General features: G+C 47.0%; 1 protein-coding gene across 3 annotated transcripts in view; it reads right to left on the minus strand.

The window, feature by feature from the left end:
• SRGAP2 (SLIT-ROBO Rho GTPase activating protein 2) overlaps positions 1-11,800 on the minus strand; it is a gene marked incomplete at its 3' end in the record, with an annotated part of 95,507 nt that extends 83,707 nt beyond the window's left edge. For all 3 annotated transcript variants that reach the window (XM_084275791.1, XM_084275790.1, XM_084275789.1), the window contains exon 1: positions 11,616-11,800. In XM_084275791.1, coding sequence (XP_084131917.1) covers positions 11,616-11,682 — 67 coding nt within the window. In that variant the 5' untranslated portion in view covers positions 11,683-11,800. The remainder of the gene's footprint in view (positions 1-11,615) is intronic.
• Positions 11,801-12,859: the final 1,059 nt, after the last annotated feature.

The raw sequence follows: 12,859 nt of genomic DNA on the forward strand, positions 1-12,859 counted from the left end.
GGTCACCACACAGACTGAAACCAGATTTAAGATGTTAAGTGAAACAGGAGTTTAGAAAGTGATGTAGTAACAGAGCGTGGACTGTAAGGGACTCTCACAGCTGACCAGTGCTGGCACGCTGAACAGGACAGGCATTTTCTTATTTGAACCCAAACTCACCTCTCCCAAGTAAAGAAAGATTGAACGATAAAAAACCTAAAAATAGCTTTCCAAATAGTTGATAAAACCACTGAATGTAAAAGAAATGTTAAATGAGAACACCTGGGCTCTGGACAACAGATTTGAATGAGCTAAAAGCACACACAGTGAGGCATCAGGGGATCCTGGCTGAGAAGAGGTGGTGGGGAAAGCAAAGGAACCTGGTTTCCCTGTACATCAGAGAGCCCTTGGTGCAGGGAGTCTAATTTAACCTTGCTATTGCTGTCAAAGACTGAACGTAGCTCTGTAAGCACAGCGTAAGCCTTTCCACAACACACAACCCAAGCAAGGCTGGCTCAATACTGATCGCTTCCCAAACAACAAACCCAACTCACTCTTCCCTAAGGGAACATCCCCTGCACACGCCTTCCCTCCGGAGCAACCTCCGCCTTGAAAGGAGAGGCAAGGCTCTTTTAGAGCTGAGAAATCTGTTTAGATAGCCAACACAAATAACTTCTTACAGTAAGGGCCACAGCAAACCTTTCACAAGGTCCCCAAGCTCCAGGTAGCAGTAAGTGGGGAGTGCTTCCATCCCAACCAGAGCAGCTGGCCGTGGGGCTCAGGGCTTGGCCAAGGGTGGGGCATGAATGGGAACTATTCGCATGAAGCCTCATCATAAAAACCACTGAAACAACACGAGGGAGCTGGAAAAGGCAACAGAGTAGGGAGAAAATTACAGCTGATCTTTCAGCCTACAGCAAGTATTTATTATGGAACTTCAGAAGCTGCAGATGCTGCTCGCTGGGGGAAGCGGTAGAGGAATGATGGACTCATCTGCTTTGGTCCAGCAACTGCAAACTCCTGCCCAAAACACTGGTGGAGCCTTCTGTAGTACCGTCCTACTCCTACCACAGAGCTCAGGCTAGAAATTAATCAGGAGCAGTCAAGCAAATTTACAAAACACAGCAAGGATGACCAACTGTTAGAGCAGCGAACCAGAAGATAGCTTGAAGCTTCAGACCAAAATAAAACAAAACCCAAAGCAAAACTCTCTCACCTGCTGGCAACAGCTGTCGCTGCTTTCAAGACATGAAAGATGACTCTACCTACAGGGATTTTCCAGAGAGGCCAACACCAGAATTTGCTCCCTTGCTTTAACTCTGAAGCACACCTACAACCTGAACCCCAAGGACATGCTGGGGGAAGCAGGGGGCATTTTTAGCCAAGATTTCTGGAGAGAAAGAGTGAGAGGTGGGAAATAATGGATGCAAGGAGCCCTTTATATCTGCCTCCTGACCCGATGGGGATGGGGGAAATAAGTTCTGAGTTCATCCAACCCTACTCAGCAGCACCCACACCTTTGGTAAGGTAAATTCCAGGCTAAGAAACCTTCCCTGCTTGTTCAGCACAGACCAAACTTTGACTTGAGAACACTGTACTCAATTAACCAGAAACTATTCATGTCACAGCTCTGGTTAACCCAGAGATTGGGGTATTTAAGCCTCTCCCAACACGTGTGTGGGTGCTGCCTGTCTGCTGTCTTTCCATTTTGTTTCATTTCTATAGCACAACCCATGGAAGCACACCAGAGCCAAAAAAAGAAAAGGGAAAAAAAAAACAAATCAAAACCAAAACAGAACAAGAAGTATCCAGAGTTTTTAGACATTCAGCTCCAGGGGGAAAACACAAAGCACAATTTCATTCATAGCAAGTTAAGTTTCCATCCAAACATCATTGCTGTATCCTGTGACCTTTGTAGTGTTGCAGTTGTTCCTCCCTCCACAGAGCCCAGAAACCCTTTCCCCCTCCCTTTTCCAGCTGCACACTTTGCAGTCCTTTACTGGCAAAGGCTTCTGTTCATATCTCAGCATCTTCCTGCAGTACTGGAGTCCACCCTGTTGAACTGGGATGCAGGGGGGTACAAGCAGCCCACTACACAGCAGAAATCTTAGTGGGTAACCTTTTTTTTTGCTGTTTTAAAGGGTAAATGGGATGAAGCAGGCTTCCTTCAGCAATGGATGGAGAGAACATAGAAACTTATGAAGAGTAACTCTCATTAAAGAGACCAAAGCAAAACCAGGCTCCTTTCCGAAGCCACTTCACAGAGATATTAATTTATTAGATTTCTTAATAACTGGTTATCAAACAGAGCAGAAAAACCTCCTCAGGCCTGCTCAGAGCTGTTCTTCTAGAGTCTGTAAAACACTTCACAGGCTGTGGTTTGCCATTACCATTCACTAATACTCCCACTGCACATCATAACAAAAATGGGGACCAGTTTTTTCCACAGTAATATCAGCTGCTTCTTATGTACATTTTCTGTCCTGAGCTTTCAGAGCACTTTGAGTTCACCCAACATGCCTCAAAACACACCTGCAATATACCCACTTTGTGATCCAAACAGCTGACTTCACACCTACTGATGACAAAACAGACTGAAATAAGTAAATGAAAGAACCAAGTGCTGCACTCAGGGAAGCAACCCTTCCAGGGGGCAGGCATGGCAGCATCCATTCCCTCCACCTCACCGTTGTGCTCCGTGCCCAAATTCTGCTGTCCAGGCACGTGAAGCAGCTGCAGGCTTTCAGGAAGGTGGAAGAGCATCAGTGTTGTAGAAAGCTTCCTTACTGATCACTCCTCACAACTGCCTGGATGGTTATTCGTTGTGCCATCAACAGCCTTAGGAGAAGTTAACTCGTCATAGCTGTGATTTCTGAGTAAAACACTACAGACAGCCCTCCCCAGATGAATTGGATGGAGGAAGGAGAAATGCCGTATGCTGGTGAGCACACAGCAGCTACCATCTGTCTGTGGCTGCCAGAGTACTGCCTGAGCTGGGTAACTACATCTGGGAGCCGAGCAGAAGCTTATTGGAGCTGTAATACTGTCCCTATGTAGAATTCTTCACATTTTAATAACAAATAGTGCTAATGAAACACGTGAATAATTCTTTTTTCTCTTCCTTTTCAAGAACATCACATCAAATGTGTTTTGGATGGCAGTTAGTCTTTCTAGTTTTGGATAGCAGGCAGCCTTAGCAGCAGAACAGCACGAGCACTGCCCCAGCATTAACCCCCATCAAGGATTTTGTGGAATTTCCCCTAACACCTCACTTTGCAAATTAAGTGCTAATGAGCAGGAGCATCCTCAAAGACACAAGAGTAATTTATCCCACTATATTTAAACCTCATCTAACAGGCATCTTAAATATTCCCCAAATAAAGGCATAATCATACGTAACGTGCCGTGGCCCAGAAAGTTCCTTCAAACCATCTCAATTTGGTTTCCTCCTGCCCTGCACGGATCACTCCCAGCTGAGAAGGGGAAGGAGGGGATCAATTAAGTCCTGAATATAATGGTTGATGCAGGGAAACGACAATCCCCACCTCATTTTGTTCAGACCACTAAAGCAACCAAGAGCAACTCCTGCAGAGGACGAGCACAAGCTGGGGTTCCCCTTTAAGACTCCTCACCACTAAGCCTCCAGCAGCAGCCCACAGCACTGTGTTTTATTACTGCAATATCCAGACACGCTCGGAACAAAATTGAACAGGCTGGTGATTAAAACATCAGCATCCACCACGTTATCTGCAGCACCATCCTCACTACGTCTGGATGTGGTGGATGGGGATGGATGGGAAATTGGGAGGGTGAGAAATGAGAAACAGAACTGCACCCCATCCATCATTACTGAGTCTCCAGCTGCGAATGCAACAGGGAGAAAAAGCCCCTCCGTGTTTCAATAGCTTAAAGCCCTGCACCCCACCGCAGGGATCAAGGATGGTGTGAGCAGCACCCAACAAACGCCTCTCCCCAGCCTTCCCTCGCCCCGTGGGCATGCAGCACTGAGGCTGAACACCAAAGGCAAAAGGAAAAATACCTTTCTAGACAATCTCATTCCTAGAATAAGGGCTAGTTTGTGCTGCTAATCATCCTCTCCCTTTCCTGGTAGCACAGAAAAGCTCCAGCAAGAAAACCACATTCAGCACCCTGCCAGCCTGCCTTATGAAAGCCACCGATGACAGAACTGTTTTGATTGACTGAGCTGTAGGATCTTTGGTTAGAAAACAATCGATCCACTTGTTCAGAGCAAGCAGTTCAGCAATTCTGGCAGCTACAAGCCTGTAAAGGAACAAAACCCCACTTCCTCACAGGGCCACCAGAGCAGCGGGACCGGACTGCTGTCCATCCAAAGCGCCAGGGACTAATTCCCAGGCAATAACTGTCATTATTTTAGCTTGATTCAATTTGCACACACTGCCCATCTACAAAGTGCCCAGCTCCATGGCTCACTCTCTGCGTGAAAGGCATTGTCCAATGGCAGCGGTACATAAACAAACCAGAAATCCCGTCCCTACTTAAGGGAAGGGAAGGGAAGCCAAAAGGCTCTTCCTGGAAAGTCCTACGACAAAAAAACAAACTTCAAAATTAGAAGGGCTGACCAAATCACCCTGCTTGCAGCACTTAGTGACTGCAGATTAAAATCCACTCTTGGTTTAGAGTTAATCTGTTTATTTGGCTCCTTCTCAAGAGTCAAAAAGCTGCTTATGTGCCACAGGATGAGGCAGCTCCCGGCCCAACTCAGCTCGTTTCACAGAAGTAAACGTGAAGCAGAAGTTGCTCCTGTGGCACCCCGGAAACACTTGAAGAGCTAAGAATTTGCACACCACATGCAGGCACCACACCTTGAGAGAAAAAGCTGGAGAGCAAGCAGGCGTTAAAGGAGAGGGAGGAACCTCGTGAACCACCTTGAGAATTTGCTGCTCGTGGTTTACGCCAAGGATTTACCACACTACTCCATGCAGCATGCTGCAGCATACCCCAGCGTGCACACCGAGTACAGCCCACGGCTGTGCCAGGCCTATCAGCTGAGATTGACACCCAGGCACAGCTCACATCTGCATTTCCAGTTGCTTCCATTTCTGCTGCTTCGCTTCGGAACAGCAAACACAGCCTCTCCCAAGACGCACATCCTCGCAACACTGCCTGTCACTTCCAGACCCACCACTGGCTGCACGCTGCCATCCCAACACCATGCTCACACCTCTCTGGACTGCCAGCAGCACTCCCAAATAACTCCAGCTCTAGTAAACACACGATCCTTTTACAGTAATAACTGCTAAGGATGTAACTTGTCTTTAATTCCCATCCCCATACTTTTTTCCCAAGCAATGATGAACTCTCACCATATGGAGCGAAAGGAGAATGCCTGGGTCAGAAGCTTTAGAGTTTAACAGTAAACAGTGACTTTGATAGTGAAAATAGTTTTTTAAATGGTTCAAACCCATTTGCAGCACTGACTTGGAAAAATACCAGCGGAGCTTCCTTGACACAGCTACTCCACATCCACTTGTGTTTCCTGACTTTACACACTCACACCAAGAGTTTCATCAGGATGCTCCACAAAAAGAAGGTCCTGGTTTAAAATAAGTGAGAATAAAGAATGGTCTCTGAAGACGGAATTACAGTGAAGCCAAGATCCTTTCTCCTGTTTTCTCCCATACTTCTTATCCCTCAGCATATCAAATCGTAACTCTACTTGCTTCCGTTGCCTACAAAACACTGCCAACATCCAGCGAGCAGGACTCCCATGATGTTGTAGAAATTCTCAACAAGCAAGCATGAAATCTGCAAAAGTCATACAAAAAATGAACTAAATAAAGTCCTAAGTAATGAATGTCAACTGTGCGTGGCAGAGCGAAAGCTATTCAAAAGAACATGTGTTTCAACATACTTTCCAGCTCAACAAAGGTCTGGAGTTTTCACTCTTCACAGAGACAGCTGAAAAAGCTGACCAGATAGGACCTTCCAAGTAAATTCCCTAAATAGGCAAAAATCAGTAAGACATTAAAAGAAGTCAAGCCTTTTAAATAACAGCAAAAGGAAGAGATATTAATGCGTACCCTTACCACCAAAGGAAATCCTCTAGAGCCAAGGAGAAACGCAGCGGGGCTCCTGTAGCTGGGAGTTAGGGAAAGCTGGCTGTCACCAGTAAAGCTTTAATAGAAACCCAACTGGAGTCATGCTGGCAGTTCCTTCTGCTTTGGGAAGGAAAAGCAACACCTAAGCAGACAGAGGTCTTTCGGTCAGCCTTGGTCTCCAGCCTTGCAATACGTGATGGATCTGCGACAGAGGGATTTTGGAGATGGAAAGAAGGAAGGTTCTGCATTCTTCCACCTCCTCCCATCCCCGTTAATAATCCATTAGTAGGGACCGTACACAGGACACAAAGAAATACAAAACAATTGCTGTAACATCAAACCAGCCAGCCAACAGCCCCTTCCCCCCCTTTCTGGCAGCAGGCTGCTTGGTTGGCCCAATCCCGCTCCAAAACTCAAGGGATTAGCACTATCAAGAACTGCAGAAAACCAGATGATCCTCCAGCAATTCCATAGCTGGAGTTTGGAGCAAGTCATTGTTGCAAACAAAGGGAATCACTTACACGCACAGAGTAACGATGAACTGTAAAACCCCCTTAAAAGGTAGTTTCACATTTTAAACCTAGATGGTAATCCAATATAGATGAACTCAAAATGTCAAAATTCACAACTATTGCACCCCACTGGGGTGCACAGCTGAAAAGGCTGTTTACAGGGGGGTATTAAATAGGCACTGCCAAAGCAACGCACACACACACGTGGTGCTCATATCGCCAACACACAGAGGTGACCCCAGCAGAAGACATACACAGAAGGGAAATCAGCATCCAGGCCTAACATCAGCAGACCTGAAAACCCCCAGGAGCACGGGTTTAGGAAGGAAGTAAATGACAGTGATTTGTGTTTATTGATCTAAAAGACAGTTTACAAACAGCTGCTTTCTAGACAAGTGCTGCAGGTACAGCAGTACCAAGAAAACTTTCCACAGTTGGGAGAAATCCCAATTTTGTTTCCAGTCGCCACCAAAAGCCTCACACTCCCTCTACCCAAAATCACAGCTGCTGACCCGAGTCACGGCCGCTGTGGTTGGTGATCTTTCACGCAGGGAAGGTCTGTACTGCTCTTCAGAGTTTGCCAGTATTAAAACCCACTCAAGGTGCTTAGAAGATAGAGCATAAAACCAAGATGTGCACGGGGCATTTAAGGTGTTTTTAAGCAGCACTTAAAGGTAAAAAGATCACAGGGGAAATAAACCATCAGCTGTTCAACCAAGGGAAGACAAAAGGGACTTTAGCTGAAGTTTATCAGCAATTTTTGGGCAACTAAAAAGATTTAGACACTACAGTGGCCTGAATCCAGTGGCAGCTGGGAGGCTTGCCTGAATTTCTTCTGCAGGGCACCTTTGCTTACTTCAGGATGCTGAGTGAAATAACGATGCAGCCGCCTCTGTGCCGTGCCCACTCCAGTCAGAACCAGCCTCATCTATTTTTCATACGCCTATTGCTTCCCGGGCTGCGCCACAAGATCTGCAAGGGATGTGCTTTAACCTCTGCTAGGGAGTACTCAAGGACAGGAGAGGCTTCTGAACCCTTTGCTGCGTAAGAGATTTCGGTATTAAATTTCCGTCGCCCAAACCATGAAGCTATTTACCCAAGCTTTCTACAAACTAATTAAATATAAGGCTCTCGTGGGACACGAGGAGAAAGAAAAGAAGAATTAAGAGATAAATCACTTTCCTCAGCAAATGTACACTCCAATTTAAAACATTAAACCAAAAAAACAGTCTGACAGTCCTTGGTTGGGCCTCGATAGGCAGCATCCTAATCCCACATGGAACACGCTGCACAGCATAAATTAATTAGCTCTGCTTTACCGCAACTTGCACAAAGGAATTGGGAGAGACAATCCAGACAAGGGGATGAGCTTGAGATATCAAAGGCTCCATATGGAGACCACAGAATCTCACTTTCCAGCTTCACAGAACTCGCAATCTTTGCGAGCACATGGTACAGGGACGTATCAAAGCGGCACTTCCCTCCCCTGCAGACCCCATGTCATCTTGTTGGGAGAATTCCCACCGCATGACACGCAGCCATTTCAGCCTTTCCTCTGAGGGAGAAGCACTCTCCAGGGCTTGGAAGGAGAGCCTGCTAACACTGCAAGCTCTCCTCTCCAACAGCCTGCAGCATTCAAGTGCAGAGAGCGCAGCCATGCAGCCAAACGCAATGCAGGCTTGGCTCGCAGCACCTAGAGGCACAGGACTCAAGGTCAATGCAGTTGGGGAGGAAAAGCCACCCTGGCTGGACACCTCAGCAGGCTCTTCTGCAGAAGACAGAGTTTGTAATCGAACCTCCAGGTACGGGAGACCATGGGAACACTGGGTAGGTCAGGTTGGGAGGGAGCTCAGGAGGTTATCCAGCCCAGGCTCCGGTGGTCAGCTGTAAGGGCAGACCCAGTAATTCCAGTCTGGTTCCCACAACCTCCAAGCCTGGACACCCTGCACAGACTGCAAAGCTTGTCCTCAACCACACTGCACCAGTAATTAAGAAAAACATCAGAGCCTCCACGTCTCCCGATCACAAGTTTGATGTGCAAGAGGTAAATAATCTTCACCTTCAGAAATTCACTCCATCCTACAGCTCATCTCCCCTCCCTTGAGCTGCACACACAGACCACAGGAAGAGCAAACTCCAACCCAAAAGCAGCAAAGAGCTGGCTGTACCTATAGCTCATGGCCATGGGAGAACACTAACTCATCATCACCCCTAAACACCTTTTACAAGGAAAAAACTCAGCCAGCAACAGAAAAGAAAAACTATTATGATCTATTAACCATCACCAAAGTAGTCTTTAAGTAGTTTTTTATTAAGATGATTAAGTTTTTAAACAAAGCTCAATCATTCCATTAGTAATAATTTAAAGTGCTTAAGTAGGTGTTTGTGGATTAAGGGTTTTAAATGAAGCCTCTAAACAGGGTTTCCAACACACAGGAGGGAAAAAGAGAAGCATTAGGTTTCTAAATGTCAGTAAAAAAAATACCAGAGTTTTCTCATCCGAGAAGCAGATGACACCTTACAGCTCGTGTGGCATGCCAGCACCTGATTCATCTCCCTCCCACAGCAACTGCTTCATGGCAGCATCTCACAACTCAAAAGATACCAAACGACCCACAACCAGAGTTAACGCTGCTTCTACCCCATTCCCACAATGAAAGTCAGGATTGGGTCAGGACACCAGAACTTTTATGTAAGGACCACGGTATGTTTAATGACCAGGCAGCACCACACTTTAAGTGTGTCATAAGGACCATCTCATCTTCTGCTGGGTTAAAGAGACCAACACATCTCTGGAATTAGAGAGGCAAGAGGTCTTGCTGCTCCTGAGAGCTTCCCCATGGAGTGAAATCACTGTCCAACTCAGGTATCTAGGAGATGAACAGCACGTTTCCTGAATTTTTAGGAGGGGAATTTAACTCCAAAGTGTCCCCCCACACTAGGTACCAAAAAGCAGAGGGATGACAATCCTCAATTATCAAGCAGCTTGTGAAGGGCTGTGGACAGCAGAGAAGGGAAGGTCCTGGCTGTCCTCTGGAACAAAGGAGGTGATGGGGACGCAGACTGTCACTGTACCACCCTGTGTGGTTTAGAGCTGGTTGGCTCACCTGCACCTCCCTCTCAAGGGAGATGGCTTAGCACCTTCCTCACCCACTCCTTGTCCTCTGCACAGGGAAAGCTTAATTCCCAGAAGGATTAATACCCCGAGACAAACTCATAGACAAACCCCCCTCTCCCACTCCTCACAATCCATGTACACAGCTGTAACCTCACATATGTAAGACGGGAACAGTTTACAAAGCAAAGAAACCTTTATGCTAAGACCACAGTTCACTTCTGGTACCACATTTACCAGCTGAACTGACAGGTCGGTGCATAAGCACCTCCAGAGATGAACAGAGTTTTGGCAGCACCACTCTCTGCGCCCAGGGAAGGCTCACTGCAGCCTTATCCATCTTGTTGGTGTCTTTTTCAAAGAGAATGATTCCTTCTCTAATGCATGAAAAACACCTGAGAGGTGAGGAGATACACTTCACCCACTCCAAAGACTTGATCCTTAGTATTTCATCCAATTCGTATACGTTGTGGCTACCAGCTTGTATCCATCCCGTTCTGATGGGGTAAGTAATGAGAGAACATGCCAGCCTCTAATTTTACACTGACTTCAATTCCCACTTCCATCAGACAGCTAGAAAACAGGAATAGAAACTAACCCAATCAAAAAGAAACACGCTCTTCTCCATTTCTAACTTTAAAGAAACAGAAAATTGTAATAATTTTTAAAAATTAATCAGAAAAAACTCCTACCCAACTTTGTAGTTGTGCAGATAAGCATTTGGAACATCAATGTCAGCACCACCTTCTAGGTACAGAGCACTAGGGTCAGCATAGGGCATGAGTCTTGCAGGACAACAAGTTTTAATGATTTGAAACCAGGGAGCAGCCCCCATCCCCCCCCCCGTAGGAAAAATAACTAAGCACATAATTGCCAAACAATATTTTAATTGTCAGGTTTAATCTAGGTTTCCTACTCAGATTTAAATCACTACTATTTTTTTTTAAATGGCATTGATTTAACTCAATCAACCCTGCCCCAAGGCCATCTTTCCAGCACGCCATGAGCATACCAAGCAAGTTTCAACCAATTAGATAAATCACTGAATCTCCCAACTTCCTACCAGCGATGCAGCAAGCCAGAGCTATTTTTTAAAGCAGCATTATCTCGAAAACTTTGCAAAAATAAGCAGCTAAGCAGACATTTCATCATCTTTCTGGGTTTGTGTTTTTTTTTTTTACCTAAGGCACATGATAGCCTGAAACCCAGCCAACTGAATTCTGCAGAAGACTCACACAACCATTGCAAATATGCCTGTGAGTCTTTATTGCCTTCCTTAGGATGATGGGAATACCATCGATGCCTTGGTTTTATTCATTTCTCTACGTATGCATATATATGTGTGTGCATACACAGCCTGCAAGCTTAGGGTCCAACACTCAAGAGCATGGTTCAGGAAAAGCAGGCTGGAATATTATGGACTCACCACGAGCAAAAATCCTGAATAATGGAACTTTCTAGCACAAACAGCTTAACAGGGACCCTCGGCACAGTCCCTGTTACTGCCAGTGGAAATATGCTCTTCTGACACTACACAGATTTTTAGCAGATTCCCTTGACAGGAGAAGGATTAAAAAGCAATTATCTGGCTCTCATATTTCAAATGCAAAGCCATATTTTCGAGCAGCAGGCAGAAGAATACAGACCTCTCAGAACTCAAAAGATTTGTTACATTCCATTAAAAAAAAATAAAAAGCCTTTACCACCCTACCTTAAAATGGCAACACTGTAGTAGGAACCTACCCCAGGGGGATGAGAAAAAAAGCACTGCAAGCCCGATCCAGCACTGCATCATGAAAAAGCCCTGCAAATTCCAGGCAATCTGCAAATGATTTCCCCCTTCCCCACCCAAACATCCACTGCAAACTCCTGCCATCGCCAAGCCGGGGCTGCAGCAGCAAAGGGAGATGAAAATAAAACCAGCCCTACCTTTAACTTGAGTGTCATATTCGGCGATGATCTCCTTATCCTTTTTGAATTTTGCTGGCGACGTCATGTTTTCTTTCCCCCCCCAAAAAAAAGACCCCCAGATTTAAACCTCCAAACCAGATCCACCAGAAGGCGAGCTGGAAACGCAGTGTCTCTCCTCTCAGTGCAATGCCTTGATTTTCCTCTTGTCCTTTTTCCCCCCCCCCACCCTCCCCAGAAAAATAACCCCCCCCCCCAAAAAAAAAAAAAACCCAAAAAAATTAACTCAGTCCATGGAGAGAGGGTGTGATAGGGAGCGCAGCAGCAGGGAAATGCAGATGTTGAGCGATGAGCGGAGGGAAGAGGCAGCAGTTTTGTCTCCCTGCACCAAAACCCTTTCGCAGCAGCATCAGACTAAGCCAGATCCTGCAGCCCCCAAAAGGCTCTTCCTGATTGCTAACGTTTAACAGCACAGCCAGGGAGTGGAAGTCCTTCCGCACAACATGGTTCTGTGTGGGTTTGGTTCGCCTTTTTATTATTTAAGGGGGGGAAAAAAAAGGGCTCAGAGGCGATGCAGCTCAAATCCCCAACGATAGCAGAGCCGGGGGGGCGGGGGGGGACAAGAGGCGGATTTTCCTTGGTTCTCTCTTGCCTGCGGATGAGAAAAAGAGACAAAAAAATATAGCGATAACGACGATAATAAATAAATAAGCGTATTTTTAAAATCGCAGCCCGCAGCCAGCGGTCACAAGACGAGCAGCCAAAACCCCCGGTTCAAAGCACAGCTGCCCTGACATTGCCAATCGCCCCTTTGGCAGCAGCAGCAGCAGCGTGAGGCTGGGAAGGCAGCGCGGCCAGGTAGCCGCGGGAAAACGCCTGCACAGCAGCCAGCCCCCGGGGGAGAAGCGGGGGGAGAAGGGGCTCGTTTGGGAAGAGGGGTCCCCCGGGGGAGAGAAGGGAGGGGAACCAGCCCCCGCGGAGAGAAAGCGCTTCTTCAAACGAGCAGCGATGCGGGGGACGAGCAGCCAGAGCCCGGCCGAGCTGCAGCATCTCCCGCTGGAAAACCGCCCCAGCCCCGCAGCGGCGGGAGCCGGAGGACGAGCCCGGCAGCTCCCCGGTGCAGCCGCAGCACAGCCCGTCCCCGCCGGGGCGGCTCCAGCCGCAGCTTCTCCTCCGGCGGGTTTTGGGGGGAGAAGGGTTCGGGGTTGGAGGATTTTTGGGAAGGGTGGCGGAGGGGGGCGGGGAAAGGGGGTATTTGGGGTTTC

Source organism: Gallinula chloropus, assembly GCF_964237585.1.
Source record: "Gallinula chloropus genome assembly, chromosome: 27".
Lineage (NCBI taxonomy): Eukaryota > Metazoa > Chordata > Aves > Gruiformes > Rallidae > Gallinula > Gallinula chloropus.